Genomic DNA, 16373 nt, shown 5'->3' with positions numbered 1-16373 from the left:
AATAAATCTCGCTTCATTTGTTAGTACGTAATGATATTAGCAATAAATCACTTATCATGTGTTGGTATGTAATGATATTAGGTTAAAAATAATATTCTTTTCTTCTCTTTTCTATTGTTCTTCCTTAATTCATCGTCATCATCATTCATGTCTTCTTTTTTTAAATCAATATGATTTGTTTAACTTATTTTATTGTTCAACCTCATCAATTGTCTATCTTATTTTGTGTTACATCATAATTTATTTAATTTTTCTGTTCCATATTACAGTTTTTTTATTGACATACAGTCACTCATATTGATGTTGTCACGTTTCTGGAGAATATAATCAATCTCATCTTTTACTGAATGTAGATAAATTTGTAATATTTGATTTTGATATTTTAAAATTTTTTATATGAGCTGTGTTTTAAAATTATGATTTTTATTTAAAAAAATTGGATAATTATAAATATAATAGAAAAGAATATAAATGAAGGATTTTTGGATGTAACAGCACAAATTTTGATCATTATAATGAAAGAAAAAATATATCAAGTTATTGTGGAATGTGATAGCAAGCTCGGTCGTTAAAATGGGCTAAATTTATTGGGTCAGTTTGTTTATATATTTAAATGGATAGGTTTTATCTCTAAAATTAAATCCATTTAAATTTTGAGATAAACGGGTTGAATCCGATTAATTCAAAGAAAATGATGAGTTAAATAAATTAGTAGTCTGCAGACTAAATAGATGTCTCGTTTATTTTTTTACATTTTTTTAAAAAAATAGTACTTTTAGTCGATATTTTTCTTGATCCGACTCAAAAATCTAACCCATCAACTAAAAAATTATTTTTTAAAGATTTTTTACCTAAAAATATTTTTTATCAAAATATTTTTTAAAAAATAAAATAAAAGAATAAACAGGACCCGTTTAATCTATTGGGTTGACCATAAACGATCCAAACTAAAGAATTATAATCTACGAATGAAGTAAATTTAAACAAATCCAATTTAAACAAATCCAAAATAAATAGGCTGGACTAACCCATTTGACAGCTTAACTGAGAGTGTTATTTAAAATATATTTTTTTTATTATTGATGAATTATTATTACCTAGTAGTTCTCTTATCAAAATGTAGCAATTATAGTCACCATGATGACGATAAACATACTAAAATTCACATAGTGTGTCCATATATATAAAATATTAGGTTTACATAAAAAAATTTAACTATCAAATTAATCATTATATAATTATGTATAAATAAATATTATTTCAAACGTTTTTTATGTAATTTTTTGTATTTTAATTAGGGATGATAATAAAATAAATTGATAAAGACGAATTTTTATATTAACCGATTTTCGCTCACCCTATTTTATTTTATTTAAACTCTGTCTCATTATTATTTATGGATATAAAATTCTATCCCAAATTCACTCAGCTAGTTACTCACCTCATTCCTACTTTTATATATATAGCCACTTAGATAAAATAATGTCCCTTTTTAAAAGTTTTTTTAAATTAAAATTTAACACATATAACCAGTTAAATTATGTTATTTTTATTAAAATTAGACTGAACAAATTAGTTTGGTCAAAAAATTAATAAATTAAATTTTAAATTGGTACAAATTAATATTTTTTTAATAAAAAATAACTATAATATTCTTATTATAAAAAATAACTAAAATACTCTTATTTTATATATATTAATTAATTTTAAAAATTTTAAATTTTAACTTTACGACGAAAAAGAAAAAAAAAGTTAGAATTTAAGATTCTCAAAATATATATAATAAGAATATTTTAGTTATTTTCTACAATAGGAGTATTGTAATAATTTTTTATAAAAAATAATATTAATTTAGACTGATTTAAAATTTGATTAACTATTTTTTGATTAAATTAATTTGTTTGACCTAATTTTAACAAAAATAATTCGATTTAATCGATTATATATGTTAAATTTTAATTAATAAAAAGCATCTTTAAAAAAATGTTTTAAACATCTTTTTGTCGGAATGGTTCCGATATAATATATATATATATATATATATATATATATATATATATATATGGGAATAGATATACATAAATTTTAATCTTGTCCTACCTCAATCCGAATAGAAACTCATTCTGTGCAAAATCTATCTAGATCAAATTGAGACGAGTGGGATACCCATGAATACGAGCTGTATTGTGAGGCCTAATTTCAACATGTATTCATTGAGTCTTTTCCAAAAATCTGATATAAAATGCTCTATATCAGAAACTTTGTCCCTCAATTGAGCTTCATTTAAATGGTGAAAAGATAAATAATCAAGCAGAGAAAAAATAGAGGGTTTGATTGATTTTTATATTTAAGATGAAGCAAAAGAATAATAAAAAATCTTGGTTTCACAATTTTTTTATTTTCAAAATAAAAGTACGAAAAATGAACACGATAACAGATCGAACTCAAAAGTTTTCAACACCAGATTTAATACTCCGTTATTCCCCACCACACGATCCATTGCTAGCATGCAACATTTAGCTTTATGCACCTCCCATCCTGGGTTACCCTTAACTATAGCGGGCGGTTACTTCCTAACTCAACTTCTCATTGGTCCCCCACCCTAAACCCAGCCCAATATTGCTCAATGCTCATCAATAATCACTCACTTTAATTTCCAAAACAATATCATAAATTACCATCAGATATATACGAATTTTATTTCTATATAATATGTATTTTTGTATATTTTTATATCTATTTGTATATTATTAAAAATAATTTTTTTTCCTGTTTCCTTTCTTATCAATCATTTTTAGTATAACAATAAAAAAGTATATAAATAAATATTCAGAAAATAAAATATAATATTTCTTCGTTAAAAAATACGTGACTTTATTGCTTTATTTTATACGCACACATATGGCTACATCTTCTTCTACATCCTATTATCTACGTATGAGTGTAATTTGAGTGATGACTACCCCCTTTCTCTCTCTACCTGCGTCACTGCCTATATATACTCTTCCCAACCTACACCTTTATCTTTGTAAATTCACTGTCTCAGACTTCACATTCTCTCTCTAAAATTCCTTCAGCAAAATCAGCAGAGAGAACAGATCACTGAACCAACCCCAACCCTCCTAAACCACTTACTACTAGTTAGTTATCTAACGGTTTCTTCATTTCTTTCTTTCTGTTTCAATTTTTATTCCTATTTTACCCTCCAGGCTCTCCCTAATTTCCAAGCTCATGCCATTCCACCATTAACCAAACTCTCTCTCAAAACTTAATCAAAAAGAAGAAAGACAAAAAGAAAAGAAAAGATGATAAGCTGGAAGGACCTATACAGCGTCTTAACAGCGGTGGTTCCGCTGTACGTGGCGATGATCCTCGCGTACGGTTCCGTCCGGTGGTGGAAGATTTTCTCGCCGGACCAGTGCTCCGGGATCAACCGTTTTGTCGCGATCTTCGCCGTGCCGCTGCTTTCTTTCCACTTCATATCCTCCAACAACCCTTACGAGATGAACTTCCGGTTCATCGCCGCCGACACGCTACAGAAGGTGATGATGCTCTTTGCCTTGGCCATATGGACCAACTTCACCGCCAACGGAAGCCTCGAGTGGATGATCACCATCTTCTCCCTCTCCACATTGCCCAACACTCTTGTCATGGGGATCCCACTCCTCATCGCCATGTACGGCGACTACTCCGGCCAACTCATGGTTCAGGTGGTGGTGCTCCAGTGTATCATATGGTACACTCTCTTACTCTTTCTCTTCGAGTACCGCGGAGCCAAGCTGCTTATTATGGAGCAGTTTCCGGAAACCGCGGCTTCTATTGTGTCCTTTAAGGTGGACTCCGACGTGGTTTCGCTCGACGGTAGAGATTTTCTTGAGACCGATGCGGAGGTTGGTGATGACGGTAAGCTTCATGTTACTGTGAGGAAGTCTAACGCGTCGCGAAGGTCGTTCATGATGACGCCGCGTCCGTCGAACCTAACCGGCGCCGAGATTTACAGCCTTAGCAGTTCCCGGAATCCGACGCCGCGAGGGTCCAACTTCAACCACGCAGATTTTTACTCCATGATGGGGTACCACCCGCCGAGGCATTCTAACTTTGGTGCTAATGACTTATACTCCGCTCAGTCCACTTCGCGGGGGCCTACGCCGCGTCCCTCCAACTTCGAAGAGAACATGAGCTCCCCGAGGTTCGGGTTTTACCCGGCGCAGACAGTTCCCGCTTCGTACCCAGCTCCCAATCCAGAATTCGCTGCCAGCTTGAGCAGCAAGAGCGTCAAGAATTCACAAGTGCCACCAGTGGCAGCTCCGCCTCCTCCCCCACAGGTTCAGCCTCAGCCACAGCCACAGGGGCAGCAGTTGGTTCAGGCTCAACCTGGTAGCGGCGGTGCTGCTGCTGGTGCTAAAGCGAGCCATGATGCAAAGGAGCTCCACATGTTTGTGTGGAGCTCCAGCGCTTCGCCGGTTTCAGAAACTGGCGGGCTTCACGTGTTTGGCAGCGCGGATTTTGGAGCGTCCGATCAGTCTGGTCGCTCCGATCAAGGCGCGAAGGAGATCAGGATGCTGGTTGCTGACGAGCACCCTCAAAATGGGGAATCCAACAAAGGTATATTTGCTTCCTTTTTCTTTTTTAAAGTTTGTTTATGTAATTTGACAAGGGAGGAGAATCATACATATTGATGGGTTGACAGTGGAAGGTGAGTTTGGTGGGGAAGAGTTGAAGTTCCCAACAGGGAAAGTAGATGGGGAGCAAGGAGAGGAAGAAGGGGAGAAAGAGGGTCCCGGAGGGCTGAACAAACTGGGGTCGAGTTCGCCGGCGGAGTTGCACCCAAAGGCAACCGGAGCGGCGGGGGTTGGAGTGTCAAAACACATGCCTCCAGCGAGTGTGATGACGCGCCTGATACTGATCATGGTGTGGAGGAAGCTTATCCGTAATCCCAACACTTACTCCAGCCTCATTGGTGTCATTTGGTCCCTGGTGGCCTTTAGGTAAATATCGACTTCTTACTGTGGTAATTGCTTTTATAGTTTGAAGATACTAGCTAGGTTAGTTAGTTAAGACTTTGATTATGATTAATTAATTGATTGATTGCAGGTGGCATGTGCATATGCCAAAAATAATAGAGAAATCAATCTCCATACTGTCTGATGCTGGTCTTGGAATGGCTATGTTCAGCTTGGGTGAGTGGTCACAGTTCCTCCACAAATTTGCCACTCCTTCAATGATTCTTAGCGTAGCTTCTTTTCTTCATTGACTATTTCCATTTTCCCCTTTTTTACAAAGACAAACATGGCTATAGTGATTCCCATTTCCAGCGGTACATACACGTAGCCAGATCTAGTTTTGAGTGGTTACGCTTAATTAATTTTATTCGCATGTTGTAGTTTCTTTAGGCAAGTAGTAAGTAGATCAAAAATGATAACCAACGCAATAAAATGGGTATGTGTATGTGTGTGAATCTATGAAAAGTATGGATTTGGGGGAAAGCGAGTTTAAGCAAGGGACAACCGTCCATTATGGTGAAGTTTGTTACCGCAAAGCAACAACAGCATATATAAGCAGATCATGTTCATCACCCGACATGTGGGGTCGTGTATTGAACGACGTCGCTTTGCGGTCCAGGGTGGTGCTGGTGACTGCTGCCATTTTCCTCTTCTTTTTATATATATATATATATATATATTATTTCTTTCTGGGACCAAATTAGGCATAGGTAGTTGAATCGGACGAATCATGCACTACCCATAAATATGTTTTAATCTTCACTCACTGTTAAATCTAAAAATGGATTTGTAGGTCTGTTTATGGCACTTCAACCCAAGATAATTGCGTGTGGTAACTCGGTAGCGACTTTTGCTATGGCGGTTCGCTTCCTCACTGGCCCAGCGGTTATGGCAGCAGCTTCCATCGCTGTTGGCCTCCGTGGCACCCTCTTACGTGTTGCTATCGTTCAGGTAATTATTTTACCTACCAATAATTTATGCTACTTTTTCAATTTTTCTGTGTCTAAATCTTTGAGAAAATTATTATTACATTCATGTCTTTTCATGTGATGTCTATGTCTATGTGTTGTTCCTCTCCGATCATTAATTATTGATGCCATCATTTTAGAGAATTTGAATGCTTTTGGAGCCAACTACGTATCTTGTAATTAAGAGTTTAATGTTTTTTTTACGTACACTGATTTGTATATAATATATTATAACAGTTTTGGTTATTATTATTTGAACATAGGCTGCACTTCCACAAGGGATTGTTCCCTTTGTTTTTGCCAAGGAGTACAATGTCCATCCAGCCATTCTAAGCACAGCGTAAGCAATTTTCAATTCAATATAATTCAAACTTTCTTATATGATTTTTAATTTTTAACTTTAATTCTTATATATTGTATGAATTTAAATGTAGGGTTATATTTGGGATGTTGATAGCACTGCCAATTACTCTAGTCTACTACATACTCCTTGGTTTGTAAAAAAATAATGGAGTGACCCTTAATTTTTCAACCTTTTTATTCTTTGGGAGTTAGCAATGGACGTGCATGAAAGGAAATAATGATTCTGCATTTCTGGTGTATGTTGTTAGCAACCATGAGGATTTTCTGGGGAGCAGCTAAGACTAGGAAGAAAAAAATGACGCAAGAATCACAAAATTTAAACGGTGGTGAGATCCTTTCATCAGGTTTTTTTCCAAAATTTTGGGAACATATAAAAATAAATAAAAATGAAAAAAGTTGACCTATTTGGCCCCCATATCTTCTTGAATCTAGTAGTGCCTCCCCCTATTTGAGTAAAAAAAAAAAAAAAAACTGACGCAATTTTCAAGAACAACACCTCATAAGAAGGAACAAAGTCCACCATATGGGAGACAATTGCAGAGGAAAACAGGGGAAATCTAGCATCGGCAGAGTCAAATGATATCTAGGAATGGCTCCCTCTCCTATCCAGAAATTGTAAATTTTTTCATTATTATTATTTTAATTTAGAAAATTCCGTTTCGGTCATCAAGTAGCACAGATGGTTTTCTTAGCAATTGGTTAGAGGAAATGAATATATTATATATAAGAGGAGAAGACTTTTTCTACAAAGTTTTGTTTACTTTAATTTTGTTATATGCTGTTAATTAATTATTTAATTGTTATATTTATTGGTATTTTTGTCTTTGATCGTCCGCGGATCCGGCAGCTATATATGCGTTTGTTCGCTATGTTTGTGATACGTAACTTGATTAGCAATTTTTTATTCCGAGAAAGTGAACAAAGAAAAAAGAAAAAGAGAAGAGTTGGGCTTCTTTATTTAATCTTGTAGTGTAAAGAGAAGCATAGTGTGAGAAAAAATAAAGCTGGAACTAGGAGTCTTGAGAGTGAAATATGAACTTCCAAATTCTACTGAGGGGGGAGTACATAGTTTTCATGTGAAGCTGAACATGGCATGAAAATTATCGTAAAGTAATATTTTTATAATTATGGTCATAAATTAATTGAAAAAAAACCCCGAAATTATTTCGTAAAATACGAGTTTCATAAGAAAGCATTCTTCACATATTATTTTAGAATGTTACTTTTAATCTTGATAAATGAATAAATGAATTTATCCTTTTTTTTTTTAAAGTTAAAACTAGGAGTGTACTATAAATTAAATTTTTGAAAAAGTAAAAAGAAAGTAGGGAAAGGGAGAAGTCAAAAGCACAAAGCTTACTTTTTATTGTTTGTGCTTTTTGGTTATTGATGTGGCCACAACCCTAACTAGCTAGTAGCTAGTATAAGTCATAGTGAGAAGGCTTTAAAAGAGAGGTAAGGTAAGGTAAGGTAAAGTAGGGTGGGCATGGATGGAAGAAGAGGAGGTGGGTTGGTCAGCACTCGACTTTTTTTTTACCAAAAATGATGGCGCCTTCAACCTCTCATTAGTCTCATCACACTCTCACATATCTCCTTCAATCATCCCCTAATAAAGGCTCCTTCAATTATGTATGTTCATTGTTCTCATGGTGACAGTTGTATTAGGAAAACAACAAAAACACACGCATCGCTATCTCAAACCTTGGATGGTGCATATTGAGGAGCCTACTCCTCTCTCTTCTTCTACCTCTTAATTATAACATCAAATTACAGAAACATAGACTTTTAGGCTTAACACTATTCCACCTTCAACAAATAGTAATAATCAGCAATTGATGGTTGTTTTTTTCCGTTATGATTAAGATCAAGGAATAAAGTCATTTGTGTTTGGTGATTCGGTGGTGTTGGAGATTGACATAGGACTATTTTTTCCAAAAATTTTAAGTTAATAATATATAGAAGGTATATGAATGATTATATTTTTAATATATTCTTTAAAAAAATATTTTTTTGGACTTGTTTAAATTATTTTGTATATGCTTTCTTTTTTATTTGTATTATGTTCAAAAATTTTTTGAATTTTAACAATAATCAAACTCTAAACTTTTCAATTATAGAAACTCTCATCTTATATTATAAAATTACTTTTTTTAAAGTTTAAGTTAACAGAAAAAGATATATAAATGATTATATCTTTAACAGAGATAATAATCTAATTATCTTATTTAATTTAATATTTATATATATAACATTTATAATATTATATTTATTATATTTAATATTATCTAATTATTTCAGTTGTAATGAATTTAATTTTGATGCACTGTCAGTATAAAATAGTTTTATACATATATTTAATTATGTAATGTTACATCTATAAAAATAACTACTTTTCATATTAACTGTTTAAATGGTAAAAAAAATAAATATAATTGTATGACTAATTAAAATTAAACTTGCTAAGAAATATAAAAAATTAATTTTAGATTAATTTTTTATTTTCTTTCAAATATTTTTATTGGTGATTATACCACTTGATTGTAAAGGAGAACGATCATTATTAATTACTAATTGTACTATTGTCTCCAAACTAAATTTAATTTCTTAACACTGTTCTAAGAACTTTTTTCGGTTGACATGTGAATGACATATTTTATGCATGTACCTTTTTTTCTAGTTACTCGGGAAGTTGCTATTATTTACAATATAAGTGAAAAGTTTGATTGGGTAAACAATAATGATATTAAGTTTAATTAGCACAAGTACGTTCACTTCACCACCTATTATTTGTCAACTTACATGAACAACGTTGTGAAGGATAATAAATGCTGCATGTGAATATTATGGGACTAATGTTTATTTTATGTGACTACATATGTTACAACTTGATCTAGAGACAACATTCTCAACCATTCCAAGTGACATTTTTCCTAAGCTTCATGTGAATCATATGATAATAATGTTACAAATTTTTAAATTTAACTAATTCTTATCACAAAATCACTTATAGAAGCTTATTTTTGTAAATTAATTTTATTAACATTTTGAATCTAAAAAATGCATGTTTATTTTATTATTTATTTTTTTGCGATAAATCAACTCACCGTATAGGATGTGACACAATGTATAATTCATAAACTTCGAACTTCTAATACTTATTTAAGTGACATCAACCGATCCAAATTAGATATATGCATTTGATCTTTGATTAGACAAAAAAGAAAATGGAAATACGAATATTACCCTGATTTTCTGGGATTTGGGCCTCTATCATTTGCTACCCATATTACAACAGTTTTGTTTCTTTGCGAAGCCCAGCCAAATCTGAATTTTCTTTCTTATGTTTTCGTAGATGCAAATAAAATCTTAACTTTTCTTCACGTCAATCATTTCTGCCTCGGCGCCTCCCATTTTTCTCGTTTCCTTTTTGCTTTTTTACCTTTTGGGATGTATCAGCCGCAAAAGGAAATTTCAGTGATAGCATTTCCCGAATAATAATCATAATATTAATGTTACAATTTAAGAGATGAGATATATATTATGAGAGGTTATTAACACAATTAATAGTGGTAGCAAACTACCAATTTAGTAACACTAAAATGATTAATTTTTGTTTGAACCGTATATGACAGATAAAAATAATACTAAATGAATTCCTTAATGTCATCAAAGAATAAATGAAGAAGAAGCAATATTAATTGGTTGGGGAAAATTTGCAGTTTAGTAAGGTGTGTCAGTGAGTAAACAGGGGACACACGGACAACAAACAAGCGTTGAAGTTCCCCAATTCATCATCCCCATAACTTGAGAACACCCATAAACCATTCTTTCACAAGTAACGAAATCCACATAAAGCTTAAACCTAAATGACTATGATTCTAACTCTAATTAAATACATTCATACTAGTTGTACATTAAAACTAACTATTAAAAATAATTATTAATATAAAATATATATTAAAAATAAATTAAATAATACATATATTTATATACAAATACATAATAATTATTTTTATAATTAACTTTAGTGTATAAATAATATTTTGATTAACATTTATAAATGGGTGTTGATATTAATTTATGTGTTTTTATAAAATGTTTTTTCTATCTTGTATTTTAATAACATATTTTATTAACAGTATTATATTTTATTAACAATTACTGAAAAAGATAAGTTTTCATATTTTTAAAGTATTCTCTTCAAATACAAGATAGTTAAATTGATTATAAAATTAATTTTGATTAAAAATAGATTAATTTATATCAACATAATTTGTGTTTGATTTTTTTTTAAATGTAATTTTGATAGAATGAATGTTGTTTGAATATCACAATTAAAATTGTGTTTGAGTGTATAATTATAATTTTTGACGTTTAAAACAATTTTTGCTACTAGTGCTAAAAGAAATTACTACGGCGGCTCAAAATGCATTCTTTAAGATATAAATTAAGAGGAGTGTTAGGAGTTTCTAGTTTTTGTAATTTGTAGCTATTAATTAGTTATTATTAGTATTTTTAATAACGCAATATTATATCCAATGATGTGGGATTATTTATTTATTTTTTTTTGCTAGTTAAGTGTTGGCCTCTAAAGACTTTCTCATAAAATAATCCATAAGATATTCAACGAGTATCATATTTTTTAAATTCGAAAAAAATCCAGTAAAAATCTTTTCGTGTCTAACGAAATACACAAAATATATATATAAAATGAGTATAAAATACTTATTAAAATATATGCCATCTATCATAATTCTAAATTTGTTGGATAAATTAAAGATTAATTTGATCGTTAAAGTCTCTTTACAAATTATCACCATAATAAGACCGGAGATTATGAAGTACAAATAACAATATTTAGACATAACTAAAAAGTCCAAGAAGGAGGACATACCAAAATCTACTCACAAATTAATACTAGTTCATTTTTTACTTTCACTTTTTTGAAGCAGATGCAACTACCAAATTAATTGACAATAAAAGAAGGTAATTAATAAGTATGGTAGTAGCTCCGTTATTTAGTTACTTGTAGATTGTGAAATGCATAGGAAGAAGGAACGGCAAACGGGACCTTGACGCAAAGACCAACATGCTTTGCCAAGAAAGAAACCATCGTTGGTGATTAGTAATTAGTGCTTAATTTACACCCTCACATGCCCATGTTGCTTCTTAACCAAACACCAAATCATGCAATCTCTGCATTCGTGTGCCCACTTCCACACTTCTCAATAACTCTCAAACCTCTCACACTCAACTCACACGCATGCATGCATGCATGTGTGCTTCACCTCCAACCATCAAATTCAAATAATTTAATGAAAAATATATTCATTTTATTTTTTTTATAGGATTTCTAACCAATGAAAATATATAGACTCATGGCCATTCATTATTATTTGTCGCTCCTGAATTTTGGCCCAAAAAACGCATCATCTATTTCTAAGCACTATATAGTATATACGATCGAATTTGCTTTGCGTCTATCTTTCGCAGCATTAATTTCGAAAGGGACTTTGGCTTTGTGATCCACTCGTAATATAAACCCCTTGTAACGGGGTTGACTACTCTACTCAATTGATTCAGTGGTGATCCATAAAAGGATTTTTCTTTTGGTATTAAGTTTATACTTTAATTTATTATATCCACAATATATATATATCAACAAATCTTAATTTCTTATGTATACAGATGTTGTTGTGTCTACAACTTTGTCGTTAGTATTTTTTTTTTCATATCTTCAAGTGTGAATGTGTTTTTTTTTATTAAGGTATCTTCTAGTTTAATAGACTAAAGATTAATCCTAATTTAAATTGCACACAAGGCTTTGATTTAGTGATAAAATTTTTTGCCTTGTAACAGATGCACTTGAGTTCAAGACTTGGCCTTTAAAAAACCGGCAAATAGCCGTGATTTTAAAAAACCGTTGCTTGATGGATCATGACGGCGGTTGACGCAGCAGAAAAGAGAGAGGCCGCTAATAATTTGATATTTTGCGTCAGTTATAACTATGTTGCGATTATTACAGCGGCGATAATGAAAGATAATCTATTACTGGCAGTTTTTTTAACCGCCACAAAATATATTTAACTCGAATTTTTTTTAAACATTACCTTATAAAATCTAATTAAGTTCTCACTATTTTTGTTGAAAAATATGTTTAAAATACTGTTACTTAATGTGTTACTTACATTTTTTTATTTGTTTGACATAAAAAATAATTAATCAATTAAAAAAGATATTTTGATTAATCATGTGAAGAAATTTATAAATTAGATTTTTTTTTCATTTATTATCAGTGTCTTTTAAGTTTACATTCAAGCATAAATGTTAAAGAAAAAAATAAGTCTATGTTTGAATTTATAAAATCAAAACAAAGTTTAATAGAGCATAAAGATCGAAATTCTTAAAGTTGACAAACATGTAACGAGTTAAAATTTCTCTTCAACGTCGTATTGACCTGGCAAAAAATATTCTGTAAAAAATCTACCGCATTCACGTGATAAAAGATCTGATAAGTCATCTCCAAATAGGGGTGGCAACACTATCCGAACCCGCGGGTACCCACCCCGCCCCTACCCGTTCGGGACGGGTAATTACCCGCACCTGCACTGGGGCGAGTTTTAGCGGGGCAGGTTCTTGGGCGGGGAGGGTCGGGGTCGGGTTTAGGTTAACCCGCCCCTACCCGCCCCGGTATATATAATAGATATATAATATATATATTTTTAATATATAATATATGTAATATATATAAAATAATTAGTAAAATTAATAATATTGTATCATATTTAAATTTTTACTTTAATTTATGTTATGAATGTAAATAATGGTTATATAATTTTTAAAATTTTATTTTATTTTTTGAATTTAATAATTATTAGGGCGGGTAGGGGCGGGACGGATACCCGCAGGGACGGGTTAGGGTTTAACATTTTACTACCCGGGAGTAGAAGTGGGGCGGGTTCGATGCGGGTTTTTGTTGAGTGGGGCGGGGTCGGGTAAAGCAAAAACCCGCTCCGTTGCCACCCCTATCTCCAAACCATAATTTTGTTCAGATTGAAGTAATAAAGTCCCTTTTTGCAGCATATACATCATCTTGTCTTTGTTAGGTATCTAAAGTTTTATTATCTTCTTCGGAACCTTATTGAGATTAATCTGCTTGAAGATGTTAATTCCAACAGAGGAGATACCATCTAAATGATCTTCTGAATCAGTCTTTGTCCCATCTAGACTATCATCAACTATTTCACTTGAATATTCAGTTAACACTGAAAATATCAATATGCATACAACAATCTAAGTCTACTCAAAAGAAAATGAGAACTCCTAAGTCATTAAATGGTAATTAAGAAAAATAGGTATGTTAATATGGTATGAGAACTTTAAAATTAAACAAAAATAAACAACAATTACCATTTTTCTTATTGATAGTTTGGGCATATTTCTTAGAAAAATCTCTGTAATGTGTAATTCTATATATTTCATTTTCTCTTTTGAAGCAATATCTAACTCAATAATATGGTTGTTTGTAAAATGCATCTACATCATAAAAAATATATAGTTTATAGTCTTTTTTGTAAAACATACTATTTCTCTATGATGTACTTTTTATATCAGATATTTATTTTTTAACCTTTAGCAAGTATGTCTTCGGAGGTCCTACTAGATGCACATCTCACAAAACATACTCAAATTTCTCTTTGTACATTGATCCCCATTCATGACATTTTTACAAATTTGAATGTTAACCCAACAAATATTATTGCAGCAAATTTGTTAGCATATACCAACTTAAAATATATATTATTCAAATATAGTTTAACATAAGTTTTTAAAGGTATGCCTAAGGGACAAACCTACATAATAACTTTGTTCGCCATTTTCAAGTATTGGTTAGAATAAGATTGTCCTGATATTGCCTCCAACCAACACCTAACAATCACTTTACGAAATGATATGTCTCTAACAACAGAAATTACATGTTCCAATGAAGAGAATGGAAAGTTCATAGCCATTTTTTTAGCGAATGTTGTGCTTGCACAGCATAATGAAAATTCTTCCATTTTTATTTGTCATATTACACCATTATTTTATGTTGACTAATATTGATTAGTCATAACAATATTGAAATTGGTAATGATGTACTCGATATCATGATTATCATCACCGCAAAATTAAGAACAACAACAATGATGACATTAATACTTTATTGTAAACTAACTTTTGCTAACAAAAAACGTTGAAAGAAACGAAAAACCGCTTTTATTTATGAAAACTAACAATTCAGTAAAGATTTAGTTGAAATACGAAAATACAGATCGTAATGTAACCAATAAACTATGTATATCATTAAAACTATTAAACTTATTAATTACACAAAGATAGATCTTCCATAAATAATGTTCATTTTTTTCATATTTTCACTATGTAACATCATGAAAATTCTCAGAAATATTATCTATTGGGTTTTTTTATTATCATCCCTTGTCAACTGTAAATCTCCAATGTCACTTGCTGCTAACATGTTCAACCTGATTGTAGAACAATGCTATATAATCAGTAAATATTATTATATTATTATTTTTTGCTAGTATTTAATGAGCAATAATTTGCATCTATATTTATAGAGATTTTACACACAAAAATATATAATTTACACACATAATTTAATATAATTTGTACCCACATTTTTAAAATTTATAATTTACACACATAAATTAATAAAATTTATTTATTAAAAATAATTTAGTATTTATGCTCATCAAATAATAATAAATAATGATAAAAATATTAAAAATGGTTAACCTATAAATTTTTTTCTCTTTAAGTTATACTTCTTAATTACACACACTATTTAAAAAATAAGATACCTAAAAGTATAAAAAGAGTCAGGTAGCTAGTATTAATAATCTTAATTAATAATTATTTGTTAGAGATATAATTATTTTTTCTATCATCTTAAAGTTTTGAAGAAAGTGATTTTCTAACATAGTATCTGAATTTTTATAATTTAAAGATCTAGAGTTTCATTTTAATAAAAAATTAATATAAGACAAATAAAAAAAATCTATACAAAAAATTCACATAAATTTTAAAAAAATTATTGTATAAAAAGATATATTAGAAATATAATCATTTATATTCATATATCTCTTTTTATTAGCTTAAATTTTTTATAGGAGTGGTTTTAAGAAAATTTTTAATTTATACTAATATTGTATACTAAGATAATTTCGGTTCTGCTAAGAACTAATTAGGAGGTAGTCAACTAGAGCAACCTAGTTAAAAAATAAAAGGCCTGTTATAAAAAAGAAAAAATAACTATTTACTATTATAATTTTTCGAATTTCAAAATTAAAAATACAAAAGATTGACTTGAGTTGACTTATATTATAGTTAGTTCGATAGATTTTTTATTTAATAATAATCATGATGTATATATCTTTATTTATAAATTTAAATTTTTAGAATAAATGATTCATATATACAATTAATTAGTTGTTGATACTTTGTTTTCATAAAAATGGCGCAGTTATGCAAGTTTAATACTAATGTAAGGTGTTAAATGTTGTGATAAGGGATGAGTTGGATGCCCATTTTCAAAGAACCTCTCTTTATCAAGGATGACTTAATTAAATGAAGGTTGAAAATGAATACATTTTACATGTATAAATAGAAGGCATCATCTGATGCATTTCACACAACACACAATCAATAATAACAACTTTCTCTCTCTCTTTTATATTCTCTCTCCTTACAAGTATTTTAAGTACTCTTTTCTCTTACTTTTATATTTAATATTAGTAAATATATTAATCATCTCTATTATATTGAGATAGTAATTCTAGTAAATATTACTACTTGGGTTATCTAATTATATTTTCATATTTTATTTGTTACTTTTTCCTTATTTATTTAGTTATTTTATAATACGTTATCAGCACGAGACTCTGATCAAATCTTTAGAAAGACTCAGGTAATATTTTCATTATGTCGAAACTCTCTCATCTTGAATTCAATGCTCTTGATATATCTGGAAATA

The 16373-nt window shown here is 30.5% G+C and overlaps 1 protein-coding gene across 2 annotated transcripts; it reads left to right on the top strand.

Moving 5' to 3' along the window:
• The first annotated feature begins 2646 nt into the window (after positions 1–2646).
• LOC112796751 (auxin efflux carrier component 4) lies at positions 2647–7084 on the top strand. 2 transcript variants are annotated; one of them, XM_025839348.3, is made up of 7 exons: positions 3034–4377; positions 4412–4644; positions 4717–4988; positions 5095–5180; positions 5797–5954; positions 6235–6311; positions 6406–7084. In XM_025839348.3, exons 1-7 carry the CDS (start codon positions 3306–3308, stop codon positions 6470–6472), a joined length of 1965 nt encoding a protein of 654 aa, XP_025695133.1. In that variant the 5' UTR covers positions 3034–3305; the 3' UTR covers positions 6473–7084. The 2 variants fall into 2 exon arrangements, with proteins under 2 accessions (XP_025695132.1, XP_025695133.1); XM_025839347.3 differs by having other exon boundaries at positions 2647–4605; positions 4691–4988.
• The last annotated feature ends 9289 nt before the right edge of the window (positions 7085–16373 follow it).

This window comes from Arachis hypogaea, chromosome 4 (assembly GCF_003086295.3).
Source record: "Arachis hypogaea cultivar Tifrunner chromosome 4, arahy.Tifrunner.gnm2.J5K5, whole genome shotgun sequence".
In the NCBI taxonomy this organism is placed as follows: domain Eukaryota; kingdom Viridiplantae; phylum Streptophyta; class Magnoliopsida; order Fabales; family Fabaceae; genus Arachis; species Arachis hypogaea.
This window is presented reverse-complemented; position numbering and strand designations above follow the sequence as displayed.